Genomic DNA, 18919 nt, shown 5'->3' with positions numbered 1-18919 from the left:
GGACAGGTGCTGCCTAGAAGGGTTGGTGACATCAGCAGAAGCTGAGGGCAGAGGCCAGAGCCAGAGCCACATAAGGTACAGAGGCTGACAGTGCCTCTCAGCCTGGGCAATACACAGCCGCCCCCATGGGGCTCTCAGCAGTGGACACGTGTAGGGTTCCTTATCTACAAGACCTGGGTAAGACAGGGGCACCTTTGTGAGAATGGGGAAGTCATGCCTGGGGGGAGCAGGAGGCCTTCCCTCTTGTCCACCGAGGCCAAGGGGGCCTGACCATGTGCCACTCTGCCCTGGCAGATGGGTCCCTGGCGAGTGGGAGCCGTGCAGTCAGAGCTGCGGGCGCACAGGCACACAGGTCCGCTCCGTGCGCTGCATTCAGCCGCTGCACAACAACACCACCCGCTCTGTGCACACCAAGCACTGTAATGACGCCCGGCCCGAGGGCCGCCGGCCCTGCAACCGTGACCTCTGTCCTGGTCGGTGGCGAGCTGGACCCTGGTCCCAGGTAAGTAGTCCCTCTGGCCCCCTGGCCCTGTGTTCTCGGCCCCCAAACCAAGCTTGGGTGAGACTGAGGTGTCTGTCCAGGTGCAGTTCATGCCACAGCCACACCCTGTAGGTCTCAGGGCACCCATGGTGATAAGCAGTCAGTGCTCTGGAATGTTTGTCCTCAGGGCCAGGGCTCCCCTGTGCTCCAAGTGGAATCCCAGTGGAATCCCAGGAGGCTGAGAGCAGCTGGGGCTCCCAGTTCCTCAGAGGTCCCAGATTCTCATCACCATGAGTGGATGTGTGGTTCAGAAGGCTGACCAAGGTGGCAGGAGGGGACAGGGACAAAGGAGGGCTCAGACTCTGGCTGGGAAGAGCAGTGTTGGTCTCTGGGACTGAGGAGCCGCTCTGGGGGCAGGACTGAGCTGGCCGAAGCACTGACCCCAGTGCACAGCCCAGACCAGCCTTGGGGCCACCATTCCCTGGAAGGACCATGGACCCAGAGAGTGGCGCATGCATGGCTGTGGGTTATGACCAGGAGTGCTCAGAGTGCAATCAGGGAGAAAGAGAAGTACATGGCAAAGGCCAGAGGGAGCCCAGCGCATGCCTCCAGGTGCCCCTTCCAATGCATTCACCAGGGAGGTGCCTAACTCTCCCAGCAATGATGTGTGACAGCACACAACTGCCAACCCGGAACCCCCCCATGCACACACAGCCTGAGTGTCCAGGGTTTCCACTGGGGATCAGTCCCATAGGCCTACAGTACCTGCGTGGGATGGTGGCTGTCACAGAAGCTCCAGGCCCGGCAGCAAGGCAGGTGCTCAGCAGAAATGCCACTGCTGGTGTCACTGACTGGCACAGCACACCTGCAGGCCTCGGGCATAGAGAACACTCTTACCAGACAGGACATTCCATGGACTTGGCTTTCAGGAGCTGCCCAGGGGCCAGTCCTGCACACAGGCCTTTTTTGCTGAATCTACCATTTCCCACCCACAGGACAAGGACTTGAAAATTGTCCTTGGTCAGGGCTGGGTGGGTTGGGAGCCAAGTCAGGGGGCTGGGTGTGACTGCTGCTACTGGCTCCTCCCCACAGAGAAGGCAGGGTGGGGCGGGGTGGCACAGGCTAGAGGGGCCATTGCAGGTGCTGGTAGTGCAGAGCCTTGTGTAGGAGGAAGGTGAGGAAGCCTGGACACAGAGCTTTCCCAGGGGTCCACAGTGCAAAGCAGGTTTTCCTGGGTCTTGGGCCTCCTATAGCCAGAGCATTCAGAATGCCAGATCCTACATAATCGCTTGTACCCACAGTAACTCAGAGACATAAGCATGCATGTCCCCTCCTCAGAGTCCCAGGAGACTGAGGCAGCTGCCAGAGGCTGGGCAGGCCTCTAGTCCACACCCCACTGCCCCTGCCCACCTCCCACATGTAGTGGAGTCACCTGCGCAAAGAGCTCTTCCAGCCCCAGTCCAGCGTGGGAGGTGGGACCTGACTGGTGACTCTCCACCTGCAGTGCTCGGTAACCTGTGGCAATGGCACCCAGGAGCGGCCTGTGCTCTGCCGCACAGCAGATGACAGCTTCGGGATCTGCCGGGAGGAGCGACCTCAGACGGCAAGGATCTGTAGGCTGAGCCCCTGTTCCAGTAAGCCTCTCTGCTGCCCTATTCCCTGGGCCCCAGCATGCAAGCCCCAGGGCCTGATGGGGGTGGGGGTGGTGCTGGTCCAGGCAAATGCTCTTCCCACAAGTGGCCCAGACTCAGCATCCCTGACTTTGAAGTAGAAGCTGAGGCCTCCCAGGTTGAGGCCAGGGCCTCTCCCTCGTGGGGAATGGAAGGAACGGCCCCTCTGGGCCAGGCCAGGCCCTAATGAAGGATGCAGTAGACTCAGCCCAGCCCTGCCTTCCTGACGCTCTCTGTTGGTCTGGGACCAGACTCACAGTGACTGCACAGAGGGCTAGGCCAGACAGGAGCCCTGTGTCCTGCTCAGAGAACAACCAGAGCACCCGCTACATGCAGACAGCTTGGCAAGTGCTGGACACATGACCTCTTTGCGTCCTGGGAACAGCTCAACACATAGACCCCAGTACCAGTTCTATCTATGGAGATGGGAGCTGAGAGGGGTCACATGTGCCTGCCCCAGCTGTGGGGAGAGGTGGTGGGTCCAGGTGTACTTGGTCCCTGCTTCCTGGAGCAGGCAGTGGGCACACGGCTCAGCTTTAGAGCAGACCGGAGCAGTGCACAGACCAGGAGGCCGGCCACAGCCCCATGCTACAGCTGACACCCAGGGGTGAGAGAGAGGCAGGAGGCTGGGCCCACCTGCCACGAAGGACAGCCTTGAACGCCCTTCCGTTGACCTTCCCAAGGACACGAGGGTCTGTGGAGCAGATGGGCAGGATGGTGGGGGGGGCCCTGGCCTGGTGCCTCAGCAACTGCAGCCCCTTTCTCTTCCCTCTAGGAAACATCTCTGACCCCTCCCAGAAGAGCTATGTGGTTCAGTGGCTATCCCAACCGGACCCCGACACACCGGTCCAGAAGACTTCGTCAAGTAACCGGCCCGTTTATAACTCTGCCTCTGCCCTCCAGTGCATGCCCTGCGCCCTATGGAGCTTGCCCTGGGCTCCCCTCCTCTCTCTATATGGAAAACTCCCCTGACTCTTTCTGAGGGCTCTGGTTGAATCTATCTTCTCCTGGGCCTCTGTGCTCGACCACCTCCTCTGGAGCCGCCTGGCTACCTGACCAGTAGGGCCAGCCTCAGGGCATGGCCCAGGCAGTGGCCTCTTGCAGGAGGGCCAGGACCTGGCTGGTGATGGCTTGTAAAGGGTCAAAGATCTGTCATGGTGCTGGAGGGGCCAGGAGCCAGGGTATGAATGTGACCACTTGGTGACTGCCTTGCGGGGCCACAGCCCTCCAAGCTGGAGCTGGAGGTTGGAAGTCAAGGGGCAGCCTGCCCACCCCCTTTCAACACACCTACCACCATGAGGCCAGGGTCCTAAGGCCTGTGGTTTCGCCCTGCTGTGAGGGGTGGCCCAGCCCAAAGGGTCTGGCGTTGTATCAGGGGCTTCCCACTGCCTCGCTGCTGCTGCTGCTGCTGCTGCTGACGCTGTGCTCAGTGTGTCCTCCTGACTCGTGTGACTGTGGCTGCTTCCTGTGGCCTTTGTGTCCAACTCACACAGCCCTCATCCCCACTCCCTGCCCCCTCGGGCGGGTTCGGGTCAAGTGGAGGAGATGGAGATGTGTACCTCTGTGGGACATAGGGACATACCGCCTGTCCCACTCTCTGTCCATTAGTTCCAATGGCCTTTTCTCATCATGCACACATGACCCCGTCCACAGAGGTGAACGAGTGAGAGTGAGAAACTGTCTGATGCGGATGCGGCCACCTGCCAGTGTGAACAACTACAGAATTACCTCAATTTTTATTGCTTTTTTGCTTAGACAAAACTATGTAGAAAATGCCTTAAAGTTGAAAGGTAACAGAATTGGCTGCTAACTTCAGCTTCAGCAGGGCTATGAGCCAGGTAGAAGGCCGGCAGTACAAGTGCGGGGGGAGGCAGTCCGAGTTACCCACCTGTGGCCAAGGATAGGGTTTCCCATGCAGGCAGCCTGGCTGCCGGGGCCCCTCGACCTGAGCCTGCAGACCCCTGCTCAGGAAGGAGACCCACTGGCCAGTGGGCGCTGACTGTTGCTGGAGCCCTCACGGCGCTCCCACAGCTCTGCCTTACTCCAGAGGGTGACACGTGTGGCCCCTCAGTGACCCGTGTAGCACCCCTGCTGTCACGATCCCCTCGCCCCCTCCCCCCTCCCCCCCCCCCCCCCCGCACACCCTGCGCTGTCCACCTGTGCATAGCAGCCCGTCAACCCCACCCACCCTCCGGCGCTGATTACTGTTATGTAAATACTCGGTGTGTAACACTTACTAACTCTCACGACTGTTAACTTTCACCTTGGACTAGGCCGTGTGAGTGACACAAGTGACTCTGGGAAGGTGCAGGATGCTCCTGGGCATTGTTCTCTCTGTCTATATGCACTTTGGTTTATCAGGGATATTTTATTAGTGTTTTCTATGTATTTATGACATATTCTATTGGTTCCACTGTCATTGCTTTTCTGGTATTTTTATGAGACCACGTGAGTGTGTGCCAAAGTGACTGTGAAAATGACCTTTTATTCTTACTAATGCTGGAAAGGCTTCCTGTCATGCAGCCCACAAATAAACTCAATAAAAGTTCAGTGAAACGGGTGCTTGGGTTTGGCATGCTGCTGGCTGGCTCCTTTTGTCCTCTCTAAGGCCAAGGGCACAGAGCCACAGGTGCCCTTCTCTCCCCTCAGTTCCTTGGTTTCTGATTCTTGTGACTTTACTGTCCTCTTTCCCCTGCCTAATGGAGATGTTTAGGGTCCCTCTCCCACTGGGACAGCTCCCTCTCCCCTGTAGAGACACTCCACCATGATTTTGAGTTCTGAACCATCCAAGCTTAACAAGTACCTCCAGGAACGTCTGTGTTCCCTCCTCATCAGTGCTCTTGCATCAGGAAGAAGGGGCTCAGAGCCGGTGGAGAGGAAATGGGAGGTCTGTATCCAAGACAGGGCTGGTCCAGGTCACAGTGCCCTGAGCCACCATCAGGCCACCACCTGGCTCCTGGGGCAGCCCTTGGTTCTCTGTTCAGGAAAGGAGAGGTGCCCATGTGGCTCAGGACAGTCTGAATCAGGAGAAGGCAAGGCTCTGGGCACCTGGCCTGCAACACTCACAGGTGTGTGTGCTCACCACGCCTGCCCATGTCTCCTGAGGCTTGTGTGTTCGTTCACCTTGCTAACAAGGACCAGACAGAAGGTCAGGGTCCCACAGGGACCGCCTCATCTGAGTCTGAATGGTGTTCTGCCAGTGGATATCTCTCTTCTCCCTTTTCTGTGAAGAGGTCCCCTGCAGGGAGGAAGATCATGAGAAAGGATGTCATGGGCCACCCTGCCCCATGGATGTGGGCTTTGGGGCACAGTGCCAAGCCCCAGGTGTCCATTTGCAGGGTAGGGGTCACAGTAGTTGTGGCTGAGTCCAGACTGCCCAGAGCTCTGGCCATTAAAAGGAATTCCAGCTCAAGGGACACAGGGAGACCAAGACAACTTCCATGGGATAGACCTGTGTCTGCTCAGTTTCCTTGCCAGGACAAATCAGCAAAAAACCCCACTACAGTGGGCCCGGCCAGAGCTGCAGGCAGCTGAGGGCTGTGTGCCCGGGACAGCCACAGTGATGGAGGGCGTGGGCAGCCGAGAGAGGCCTCCCACTTCTTTAATTTTTCACACAATCTTTTGAAAGAAGAAATGGTGCATGACGACCAAGAAAAGAGGATGACGTTTTCTCCATCCCAGCCTTTTCCCAAGTGTGGGGGACAAAGGTGGTTTAGGTTGCTCATCAGCATGGCCAAGCACCACGCCGTAGCCCGTCCTCATCCCCATGTCTCTCATGGCCACCTCAGTTAAGTCTCACCTGCCAGAACTCACAAGTTCCAGCATCTCTCACAGCACACTTGCTCCTTCCTCTCCAACTCAGCCCGCTGCAGTCAGGAGTGCCTCCCTGAGATTGGAGGAATTAAAATTGGACTTACAAACTGACTTAAGAGGATGTAAAACTTTCTTTGTGTTTTAATTAGGGTGACCTTATTTACCCCACTAGCTTTACATGAATGGTAGTAGTACAAAATTTTCTTCTAACGTAAATTTTAAGTTAAAAACATAAGGGGTTCACTTAAAGGAGGAAACTACTGAGGAAATAATAACACAGGCTGGTATTCAGATACAGCCAAGATTGTAAGAATGGCACACAGATGACTTCAATTTCTTCAATCGCTCTCAATTGACTGGCCCAGGATCTCTACCAAGATCGACACTTCCGGTTCATGATACTTGATCTTCAGCCATTTCCAGGAGCCATGAGCTGGTGAGACCCACCGCAACGCCGTTTGTTCGCTGCAAGGCGGTGGGTCTCACCAGGTCACGGTTGCTGGAAATGGCTGAAGATCAAGTATCATGAACGGGAAGTGACAATCTTGGTAGAGATCCTGGGCCAGTTGATGTCACTCAGCCTTCAGTGGCATAATTTCATCTTCATGTCGGAGGGCTCTCTGCTCAGTGATGCTACTTAAAATACACAGCCATTGACGTCCTTTTAAGACTGGCAGGTCACGATTGTTCTGAAATTTATCCAGGCTGATACTAGCCTAGCCAATCTCTCAGCCAGCAGCTGTCTCAATTATTTGTTCATTCACTGACTTATTTTAACTTAAAAAAACTTAAAGGAATGCAGGCCACTGTTTAAAGGATATCAGACCCAGAAATCCAACATCTTCACTGGGTAGAAGGGAGGTACCCTGAAGGGGAAAGCCTGGTCCCAGCCCAGCTGTGGCGGGGAGAGGATGGCTCGTGCCAGTGGGTCCATGACTCAGCCCTAGTGCTGAGTGTTTTCTGTGGCCAGCTCTGACCCAGGCCCTGGGACACCACCATGCAGCTGACCAGAAGTTGACAAACTTTTTCTCTAAAGGGCCATATAGCAAATATTTTAAGCATTGGTGGTTATGTGGTCTCGCTCCCAACCACTCAACTCTGCCTTTGTAGAGGGCAAGTAGTGAAATGAATGGATGCCTACTCCAGTAAAACCTATTTTGTAAAACCTATTTTACAAAACCAGTTAGAGGGACTGACTTGCCCACAGGACGCAGTGGGCCGGCCCCTGCCCTAGACTGATGTGATGCCTGCTTCTCAGGATCCCAGCCTAGTGGGAGACAAGTGAGGGAGATGTTTAATTCCGACCTTGTTATGAGCAAGGGAAAAGGCTCCGGGGATAGGAGAGGGCGTTGCGGTGTGGCAGGCCCGGCACCACTCCCCGCAGTGCTGCCAGGCGGATGATTATAGCCTGCACCTGCTCTACTCAAAAGCTCCCTTGGGTCTCCCCGCAGCCCGGGACCGGTGGTTTTCACCCAGCTCACCTTAATGGGGGCCAGAAACGGGGTGGGTTCCAGGAAGGGGTGTGGCCACTGGATAGGGGCGTGGTCAGGGAGGGGGAGGAGCTCTGAGCCCCTCCCAAGCTGTCCCATCTCCCGGCAGCATCAAGCAAGACTGCTCTGATTTGGTGTGTCTCATATTTTGGGCAACCGTGTACAATTTTATCTAGCAGTTTTAAAACCCTGAAAGCCACGTCTCTGGATCTTCCAATTTGGTTTCTGGAAACTGCCCTTGGCCCTTGCAGACACATCTGCCTTTCTCCCTCCATGGTGTGAGCCTTTTTAATGCATGAGCTCAGTCTCAAGGTTAGGAAGACAGCCTTTTCCAGAACAGCCGATCTGTGTTTATTTCTTCGCATTGTGATCCTGAAGCCAGTCACACTTAGAAGCTCAGAACCCAAGTGGCTCCCCGCTCTGGTGGTAGGTGCCTCTGCATGTTCTTGCCTGTTACGTGGCTGTGGTTAATGCATAAATTTCCTTTCCTGGATTTCCTCAGTTATTTACATTTATATTGCTCCCATTTGTACATTTACTTGTTCTGGGGATAGAGGGACATGCAACACAACTCCAGGTTCTTCCCTTTGGAGCTTTCAGGATAATGGGCAAGTCATGCATTAGTCACCTTATCTGACAGTTAAATGTGAACCCGCAACTGCGATGCAGTGCAGGGAAGGGCAGAGTTGCAGCCCCAGAAGACCCAGACTGGTGGGATTTAATTACCTGAGAAAGGAGGGGGTTGGCAATGCTTGCCTGAGGGAGAGGTGTTTCCACTGAGCCTAGAGGAGGAGAGGGAGGTGAAGTGTGTGCAAAGGCCTTGTGGCCAGAAAAGCACCATGCATAGCTGGAGGCCTGAGGCCTGAGCGGGCCCAGAGAGGTGAGACGGACAGGTCTTCAGTAGGAAAACAACCAGGCGAAGTGCAGGGGCCTCATTCAGGACAGTGACACGGTCACATCTCCAACTGAAAAACATTCTCACAGTAGACAGGCAGGCAGACGGTGCAGCCACAGCCCGTGGAGGTGGGAGAGGGGAGCGTGGACATACATACCCGAAAGGTGCAGGAGGAAATACTGGTGGCCTCAGACACGAATGGATGGGGTGTATACCTGAAAGGCCATTCTCTGAGACAGGCAGTGACTGCAGAGGCCATAGGCTTGGGCCAGATATGTGGTATTTCAGGCAGCTTAGGGACTGTTGGGGTTACGAAGTATCTAGGTGGAAGCTGTGTCCGTGAACCTAAACCTTGGGGAGTTTGGGGTTGGCGTACAGCTAAGTGGCCACACAGGTGGATGTCAGAGCCACAGGCCCTGAGTAGAGGGGCTGGCCTGTGTGTTAGGGCAGGAAGTGCTGCAGGGCTGGTGCAGTGACTCTGCAGGGTGTCTCCCATCCCAGGCTGCCCATCCATCCCTCTGTCCTCCCTCTCAGTAGGAGACAGAGACGAGGTCAGCCTAGGAGAGTGAGGGGAAGGAAGGCACAGCTGAGTTTCTGTGGAGAAGGCTAGGGTCCTCGCTGTGGAGCGCAGAGCACGTCTGAGCAGAGAAACACAGTAGGCAGAGTTGGGCCCACTAAGGTCAGTGATTGGGAATTTGTTGATATGACCAAATACCCCATGATGTGATTCATTCTTTCACGCTGAATGAATTTTTGCAAATAATCTCAACTTTTGTGTAGTGTGTGGAATGAGGTGATGAGGGAAAGGGAAAAGGAACGGGAATTTGGGGAGAACACAGAGATTGAGGAGTGAGAACAAGAGGAGTGGGATGGGCTGACTCAGTGTGGCTGCAGAGTTGGAGCTAGCCACGAGAAGGCAGCCATGTCGGGGAGACAGCATGGCCTCCGAGGCGAGAGTCGGGCTTCCTGAAGGCTAGACTGGGGATGACCAGTGTCCTGGTCAGGGAGGAAAAGGGAGGGCATGCTGGGCAGAAGGATTTGCCATGTGAAGGCATCAAGTCAGGAGCAGTGTACTAGGAAGCAGCCAGATCCCAAGGCACAGGGCCATGGTTGGATGGGCAAGACAGGGCTCTTGGGTGCACTGAGGCAAAGGGAAGAAAGCCCACACAGGTGAGGGTAATATTTAACTTCCCTTTAGACGCTTTTCAGAGACAATGATCATTGGGGAGGTTGGATGAGAATGGAAGGAAGGTGAGGAGCGTAGGGAGGCCACCACCAAGGCTCCAGTCTTGCTCTATCGGGTTTTAGGAATTGGTTCTTTTAGGTGTGGTTTTGTTATAGTTACTGATTACAGATTACTGCATAGTCAAACTCTACCACCCAGTTTCATTGGGGTTATCACAGGGACATCATGTGTGAAGATCTGGCCAAGCCCCATTCTGTAACAGGAGTGTGGAGTAACTCCCCGGGAACAGACAAGCCTCTTTCTGTCCCAGACTTGGAGGGACACTGCAAGGCCTGGACTCCAGAGGCTGCTGGGAGGAGGGGAGCCTGCTCACAGCTCATGCACTGCACTCCAGGGAGGGGTCTGGCGCACCTCTGAGGAGGAAACCACACAGATTTCCTGTGCGGACTCGCTTGCCTCTGCGCTGTCTCTGGGCTCTTTCCGAAGCCTCCTGCATCAAGCTGCTCCCTGTGGGGGCAGGACTTTTCCCTTATCTTGTCCTTGGGTTACTTGTTCCACTTTTCTCTTTCAGAGGGCCGCTGCCAAGGTGACAAGTCAATGTTCTGCAGGATGGAAGTCCTGTCTCGCTATTGCTCCATCCCAGACTACAGCAAGCTGTGCTGCAAGTCCTGTAACCTGCATGGCAATCTTACTGGCGCAGACAGCAAGGCAGAGCCATCACCCAGGAAGCACAATGACATCGAAGAGCTCACGCCCACCCTCCCCATCCCCACCCTGGTCATGGAGGCACAGCCCCTGCCCAGCACGCCCCAAGAGGTGCCTGTCAATACTTCCAGCACCAACACCACTAAGGATCACCCGGAAACCAACGCTGTGGACATGCCCTACAAAATCAGTGGCCTGGACAATGAGGTCCAGCCACCCAACCTAATCCCTCGACGGCCGAGCCCATACGAGAAGACCAGAAACCAAAGAATCCAAGAGCTCATTGATGAGATGAGGAAGAAAGAGATGCTCGGGTAGTTCTAATAAAATGGAAAGGCGGCAGCAGTAGCATTTTTTTTTCTTGCTTATAGAGGTATTCCATGGGATGGCAAATCCTGTGTCAGGGCTTTGACATCAAAATTCCTGAGTCCAAAAAGTGTTCAGGGGACAGAGGGAGAATGGCAGCAGGATATATATGCTTAAGTACATGGCTGTGAGCATGTGGTAGCAGGAGAGCCCATGGGTGTCCCAGCCCCAGAGCAGGCCAGGCCCTGGGCTGGGTTGGGTGTGGACAGACGGGAGTGTGGGATCTGTAGCCTTCCTCTATGAGGGCAGATGGGCAGGCAGACTGCCTCACACAGACAGAAATTTGTTTCTGAACAGTAACTGGGACCTTCCTTTCCTTGGAGGTATTTCCTTCCAATCCCCAGGCCTGGACATGAGCTCCATGGGGACTCTTAGGAAAAACGGTGACTTGTTTACAAACTGACCAGTCAGTGAGATGAGCTCATTGAGGTGGAGGCTGTGACCTCCAGGGCCTTCAAGGGCAGGTTGGTGGCGAGGGTAAGTGTGACGCCTGGTGTGGGGACCCAGACCAACCTGGGAGCTACTGAGGGGCAGTGACTCAGTGTCACTGCCCCTCTGGGGCAGCTGGCCCTGCTGCCAGACAGCATGCTTTTTCACTAGTGGTCTAGATTTTTGTGTGAACATTCTCAGTCCTTAATGACCAATTTAAGGAGGCCTGGGAGTCTGTTAGGGTCTAGAGCTGCTGGTTGCTGATTAGGACTCAGGGAAGCTATCTGACCTGTTTGGTGCTTACCAGCTGTGCTTGAATATCTCAGCCTCGTCCCAGCTGTGAAGCTGCCCACTTCTTCCCAGGAAAGCACTGAGAACCCTATAACCAGGGCTTGAGGATAGATCTAAACAGCAGGCCATGTTTTCTGCAGGAGAAGCCAGCGGAGTGCACTCCCAGGTCTCCTCTCCACGAACCCTGGCCTTGTTGGCTCCCTTCAGCCAGCCTGGCCTCAGCCCCAGCTGCCCAGAGAGGCTCCCTGCTTCTCTGAGTGCAGGGGAGGCTTTGCTGCAAAGCCCACTGAGGGGTTGAGGCCCTGGCTCTCCAGGAGTAGGGGACTACTGCCCCCAGGGTGTCATGCCCAAGGGACCTGTGATGGGGCATGGGTTTGCTCCTTAAGACCACCCTCCCAGCGTCACTTGTGGGGATAGGCTTGCCCTGTGGAGCTCCCCGAGACCTTAGTCCTGCCCTCATTTCCATCCTTAGAGTTTCAGCAGGGAACTCCAAGATTTGTCCTCTGATGGCAGGCATTGCACGGGAGGTGGGCAGAGCCTGCTATACCTTTTGCTCTTCACAAACTTTAACAACTACTATTTTCAGCAGAATGGTGTTTTGTGAGCAAGATGTGAATGGGGGAGAAATGAGCAGGGAGTGGGTGGGGACAGCTGGGAGGTCAATGGCTAATTTTTACCTCTCCCTGCATTGCTATTAGCATGCAGTGTAAACTTCCAAAAACTATCAGACCCTGGGGGCACATTAGCTCCTTAGCCAACCTTGACACATAATTCATAGGCTTTTCATATCCACGAAAGTTCTAGACCTTTTTTATTCTTGCCAGTCAAAGATCTTAAGAGAATTTTTTCTTGTCTAATACCCCGTTATATATATGGATAAGAATGCCGAGGCTCAGGATAACTGTGTGCCAGCTGCTTTGTACTACTCTGTGAGGTCCTCAGTCTGTCTGAGTCTATGTGTGTGTGTGTGGCATGTCTGTGTGTGTAGTCTGAGGCACAAAGAAAGGGTGTAGGCCATGGTGAGAACCATATCTGGGATGATGCATAACCATCCAACTGGGTGATGCCCAGCCTCCCAGCCCCTGGAACAGCCTGCCCCTCCCACTCCCGCCACCATGTCCCCCACACACTCACACCCGTTCCAGTATCTAAAGGTGCTTGCTGGCTTCTAAGAACCAAACTGGAGAAAATGTTTGGAACACCTCTCCTAGTATACCTTCTTCAGTAAGAAGTGGACTAAAGCACTTTTGCAGTCCTGTTGCTGTGATTGGGAAGTGGGCCCCTCTGCCTTCATCGGTTGAAGGCCTGGCAGCTGGTGCTATTCACAGCCTGAAGCACTAGGCAGTTCTTGCTGGGTCTGTCCTCAAATGAAAGGAAGTTTGGGGTAACTAACCCTAGCCTGGGGGCCTCAGTGTGGGAACCCTCCATCCTCAGGTCCCAGCAAAGCAGGACTGCGTCTTCGGGCTGGACATCTTGGTGGAGAGGCCCCAGGTCCAGCATTGCCCAGGGCAACTGTCTTTTGCTGGAGGGAGAGAGATGCTCTCTGGAAGGTGCAGTCCAGCATGGCCATGGCCCCACATGCTGGACTCAGTGACTCGGACCATGTATCCAGAGTTCTCCGGAACTAGGTGGCCCTCAGAGGTCTCCCTGTCCCAGGAACACGGTGTTCACCCAGCTCTGAGAAACTTCACATCTCCACTGAGCTTGGGACAATTAGAGAGCAGGCTTAGCAACAGTCCTGAGCTTCCAGAGCCAGCATCTATCCCTGTTTTGGGGTCTCCTGACCCCAGGGGAGGACAAGCAGGTGTTCCTGCTGGGGTTCGAAACACCGTGTGAGACTCAGACACCCTCTGTCCACGGTTCTAAAAAATCAGCCAAGGGACCCAAGAGTCACTTTACGTTCACAGGAGACTTGTGCTAGCTGATATACTCCCTTTGGAAAACCCATGGAATTTCACATATAAGCATTTCATTTGCATTCTAAGGTTTTTTGCTTGTTCTTTTCTTTGTTTGGAGTATATATGTGGTGCTCAATAGTCAAGCCTATGGGATGAAGCATGTGACTATGCACCCCTGGGGACAGACAGCTGCCCCAGGGGTCATCACAGTGCTGAACTCCAACCACATCTTATTGTACTTTTGTTTCCTGTATGGTAAAATTCGGTTCCTTGATTTTATAACTTATTAAAGCCAAAATGTCTGTGTTTTTGCACATCGTGATTGCATTTGTTTCTTATCTCGACTGCACTTGTCCCCCTTGACCCCCATTCTCAGCTTGAACTTGAACAGATGGAAGGATGTGCTGCCCTCAAACGGCCAAGAGGGGGGGAGTGGGGGCACCAGGAGGCCCCGAGCCAGGACCCTATGAAGGGCGAGAGGCAGTCTGAGGGGCCTCCCTCCTGACGCCATGCAATTGGCTCTCCAGGCGCCCTGACTCAGCCCACAGTCCCCAGGGGACCTTTTATTCAGGCAGGAGCTGAGACTCTGCAGACACCTCATTCTCCCTTCTCTGCTACAGTTAGGGCTTCTAGAAAAATACTAGATGTTGAGTTAAACTTGAATTTCAGAGAAGTAACCAATGATTGTTTAGTATCAGTATGTTCCATTTTTATACTAAAACCTTTTTTGTTGTTTCTCTGAAATTCAAATTTGTGAATCCTGTACTTTAATTGCTAAATTTGGTAACTCTACCTGTAGAAGACGAGTCCCTGCCCTCTGGCCCCCTTTGAAACAAGCAGGCACTGGGGAGAAGGAAGACTGAAGGGTGGAAGAGGAGATTTCTCCCGATGGCCCAGCCAAGGGGGAGGCCGACCACCTGTACCACTGCTGGAGGAAGGGGTCATAAATCGTTCTGGTCTGGACAGGGGCTGCAGATGGCTTTGGAATGCACAGGATTTCACATCTTGATGTTCATCGCAATTTGTTTGGAGTGCATGTTTCTGGTACTGTTAGTCCTGTATAACAGGGAGAAGGAAGCGTATGAGTGTGTCTGTTTGCAGTGGGAGAGGATGGTCAGTTGCATAAGCAGAACTAGCTGAGACTAAATATTTGGCAAAGGTCTTTCACAACCAGGTAGCCCAGAGAGGTTCTTTTGGAAAACAGGGTGTGGTAAGGAAGGCCCAGTCTATGCTTTCAGAATATGTAAACAGGTGGTAAGAGAAGCCAAATGACGTGATTGCCAAGGCTCTGGCCCCCACTGCCTCCTCTGCATGCTGTGGAAGTCCCTGACTCCCAGGCACAGAGCAGCCACACCATGGTCATACCCAACGGCTTACATGCTAGCCCAGGGGATCACACTAGATCCCATTCTTAGAGGCTAAGTGGCCAGTTCCTTCTGTACCTTATGGCCCCCCACAGTTGTTTCTTCACTCTTGTGATTTACTCATAAGCCATACTCCTGTGATTTTGCATCCAAACATTTGTGGGCACACCCCAAATCATGCATGTCCTAGAGGGTCTTTGCTCACCCCCTCAACTCTTCTATGTATGAGCTTTCACGCCAATTCATGACCAAGTGGAGACTGGACAGGTAGCATCCAGGAAGCACCGGCCTGTCAGAGTGAGACTGCTGCACTGTTCCCTGGCGGCTGCCCCAAGACTGGCCAACCTCAAGCACACATAAAAACATGCAGGGCAGGGTGTGACTGCCCCATGGTGCAAAAAGGCACCGGTGCTTCAGTTCAGCTAACATTCTTCCAGCACCTTTAGGTGAACACTTAGATCACTGACTTTCAACCATTCTTTTTAACTCTATGCATTTATGGTTATAAATTTCCCTCTGAGCACTGCTTTAGCTGTGCCCTCAAAAATATGATGTTTCATACATTTATTATCATTCCATTCCAAACATTTTCTTACATTTGTTGTGACTTCCTCTTTGACCTGAGGGTTATTTTAAAGCATGTCACTTAATTTGCAAACATTAGGGGATTTTCTAGTTATGTGATATTACACATTTCCATCTTATTTTATTGTGATCAGAAAACATTTTCTGGAAGATTTCAAACCCTTGCAATTTGTTGAAGGTGGCTGTATGGCCCAGGATGTGGTCAATTTTGTAAGTATTACACACTGTTTAAAAAGAATATGTGATTGGCAATTGTTGGATATAGTATCTTATATACGTCCATTATGTCAGATTTGTTGTTATTCAGATCTTTTATATCTTGATTTTTGTTTTCTTCTTGTTCTATGAATTTGATAGAAAGTAGTTTTAATACTTCCTACTGATTTTGGATTTTTCTAGTTCTCCTTGCAGTTTCATATTTTGCCTGTCTTTTTTTTATATATATATATTATTTATTTATTTTTAGAGACAAGGGAAGGGAGGGAGAAACAGGGAGAGAAACATCAATGTGTGGTTGCCTCTCAAGCAGCCCCCACCAGGGACCTGGCCTGCAACCTAGGCATGTGCTCTGACTGGGAATCGAACTGGCGACCGTTTGGTTCACAGGTCAGTGCTCAGTCCACTGAGCCACACCAACCAGGGCTTGCCTGTCTTTTTAAAAAAGGCTATTTTACTATTTTGAAGCCACAGTAATGGGAGCATACAAATTTCTAATTATATCTTTCTTGGTAACATTATCCCTTTATCTTTGTGAATTGACTGATTTTATTTCCAGAAATAATTTCTGTCTTGAAACATTTTCCCCATTAGTACAGCTATATCAGCTCCCTTTTGGCTAGTGGTCGCACAATATAACTTGTATCTTTTACTTTCAAATTTTCTATATCCTCTGTGTTCTATTTTTTATTTTAATATGGGCTAGCATTTCTGATATTTCAATTAATCCTTTACATTTACGGCCATCACTGATATCAGTGCCCTTATATCTACTGTCTTCTGTGCTGTTTGTTCTGACTATTCTGTGTTCTTTTCTTGCCTTTTTTTGCATTGGGTGTTTTTCCCTATTCCATTTTAGCCCTTGGTTAGTTTTAAAGCTATATATTGCTTTTGTCTTGTTTCGATGATTAATCAAGAAATTTCAACATGCATTTTTAACTTATCAAAATCTGTTATAACTCCTAAAGAGACCATCTTTCCAACAATGCCAATCCTTACAACAGTGCTCACACACTATCTATGCTAAAAGATAATATTTTAACACATTCATTTCATTTTGGACTAATAAAATATAAAGGGATAAACAATTAAAATAAGAAAATCAAAATACAAAACACACACTCAATTTTTAAAGTAGTTTTGAGGTGTAATTGACATACAATAAAGTGCACATATGTAGGTATAAAATTTGACATGTTTTGAGATATATATGGAAACCATCACCACAATCAAGATAGTGAGCATACCAATCACCCCAAAAGTTTCTTCCCAATCTGTTGTAACCACCTCTCCTTCACTCCTTTCTCCAGGCAACCATTGATGACTTTTGTATCACTACACATTGCTTTTCATTTCCTAGTTTCATAAGAATGGGATTAAACAGCATCCACTCCATTTGACTACTTCATTTGGCATAATTATGTTTAGATTCATACATGGTATTGCATATATTGATAGTGTGTTCCCTTTTACTACCGAGTAGTATTCCGTGGTATGAATATACTGTAGTGTGTTTACCCATTCACCAGTTGATGGACATTTGGGTTGTTTCCAGCCCTGACTCTTCCAATAAAGATTCATGAACATTTGTGTATAGGTCTTTGTGTGGTGTATGTTTGCCTTGAGCCAACACCTAGGAGTAGAATGGCTGGACCATATGGTAGGTGTATGTTTTCTCTTTGAAAAACTGTCAAATAGTTTTGGCGTGTCATTTCATATTTCCACCAGCAGTGAATGAGACTTCAGTTCATCCACATTGTCACCAACACTTGATACAGTCTTTTTAATTTTAGCTAATCTAAGAGATGTGTGGTGGTATCTCATTACAGTTTTCATTTTCATAATAATGTTAAGCATGTTTTAATAACTTTATTTGACATATATATTTATATCTTCTTTGGTGAGGTGTATGTCAAATCTTTGCCAAATTTTCATTGGGTTGTTTTCTTATTTCATTTTGAGAAGGCTTTTTTTAATGTATTGTGAATACAAGTAATTTGTCAAATGTTTGCTCTGCAAATATTTTCTACCATAGCTTATTTTTTTATTCTGTTAACAATGTCTCCTGAGGAGCCTGACTTTTAATTTTAATAAAGGTCAATTTATCAATTTGCTTTCTTTTGAATTTTGATTTTCATGTTGTATCTAAGAAATCTCTGCATAAGCTAAGGTCACAAAGATACTCTTCTGTTTGTTTCTACAAGCTTTATATTCTTAGGTTTCACAAATGTCTATGATATATTTTAGTTAATTTTTGCATGTGAAGTGACGTATGGATCCAACTTCATCTTTTTGCCTAATTATATCAAAATGTTGCAATACCATTTGTTAAAGAGACTATGCTTTCTCCACTAAACTGCCAAAGGCCATGAAGATTTTCTCCCTAAAAGTTTAATAGTTTAGCTGTTACATTTAAGTCTATGATCCATTTTGATTTAATCTGTATGTGTGGTGTGATAATAGGGTCTGAATTCATCTTTTTACATGTGGATATCAAACTGTCATTTGTTGCATCATTTGTGGAAAACAAAACATCATTTGTTAAAAAGACTATCTTTCCTCTATAAATTTCCTTGGCATGTTTGTCGAAAATCAATGATCATAAATATAGGAGTTTTCCCATTAATTCTGTTCCATTGATCTATATGTCTTTCCTTAAACTAGCACTATATTCACAACACTTGGTTACTATGCATTTTTGTAAGTTTGAAATCAGGAAATGTAAATCCTTTAACTTTGTTCTCCTTCAAAACTGTTGTGGCTCTTATGAGTCCTCTGCATTTCTATATAAATTTTAAAATTTATAAATTTCCATATTAATTTCTGTGAAAAGGCTTCCTGAAATTTGGGTGGGATTGCATTGAATCTATAGATGAGTTTGGGACAAACTGACATCTTGACAACAAGAAACTTTTCTCCATTTATTTAGACCTGCTTTAATTTCTCTCAGCAATGTTGTGTAGTTTTCAATGTATGTCTTACACATTTTTGTTGAATTTATTTCTAAGCATTTTATTTTTTGATGCTATTGTAAATTGAATTGTATCTTAATTTAATTTTCAATTTTTTCATTACTAGTATATAGAAGTATAATCATTTTTTCATTTTAACCCTGGGTCCCCAATTTGCTGAATGTTTACTAGTTCTAGTAGTTTTGTTTTTGGTTTTTGAGGGATTTTATGCTATGGATGCCTTAGTATATTGTATGTACAGGATCATGCCACCTGTAAATAAAGACAGTTTTACTTCTTTTTCAATCTAGACCCCCTATTGTTTTCATCACTTACAGGCTACAACTTCCATACAAGGCTAAATAAAAATGACATGAGAGACTAGCCTTTCCTGGTCTCATGGGAAAAGCACACAGGTTTCACCGCTAAGTATGATGTTAGCTGTGAACTTTTTGTAGGTGCCATTTTTAGATTGAGGAAGGTACTTTCTATTCCTAGTTTAGTGAGAGATTTTTATCATGAATAGGTGTTGGATTTTGTCAAACAATTTTTCTGTATCTATTGAAATGATCATGGCTT

General features: G+C 49.7%; 1 protein-coding gene across 3 annotated transcripts in view; it reads left to right on the top strand.

The window, feature by feature from the left end:
• ADAMTS2 (ADAM metallopeptidase with thrombospondin type 1 motif 2) overlaps positions 1 to 13540 on the top strand; it is a 294714-nt gene extending 281174 nt beyond the window's left edge. For all 3 annotated transcript variants that reach the window (XM_053910547.2, XM_053910546.2, XM_053910545.1), the window contains 4 exons: positions 295 to 502; positions 1986 to 2115; positions 2927 to 3016; positions 10107 to 13540. In XM_053910547.2, the coding sequence (XP_053766522.1) occupies positions 295 to 502; positions 1986 to 2115; positions 2927 to 3016; positions 10107 to 10558 (880 nt within the window). In that variant the 3' untranslated portion in view covers positions 10559 to 13540. The remainder of the gene's footprint in view (positions 1 to 294; positions 503 to 1985; positions 2116 to 2926; positions 3017 to 10106) is intronic.
• Positions 13541 to 18919: the final 5379 nt, after the last annotated feature.

The sequence above is a fragment of the Desmodus rotundus genome, chromosome 9, assembly GCF_022682495.2.
Source record: "Desmodus rotundus isolate HL8 chromosome 9, HLdesRot8A.1, whole genome shotgun sequence".
Taxonomy (NCBI): Eukaryota; Metazoa; Chordata; class Mammalia; order Chiroptera; family Phyllostomidae; genus Desmodus; species Desmodus rotundus.
This window is presented reverse-complemented; position numbering and strand designations above follow the sequence as displayed.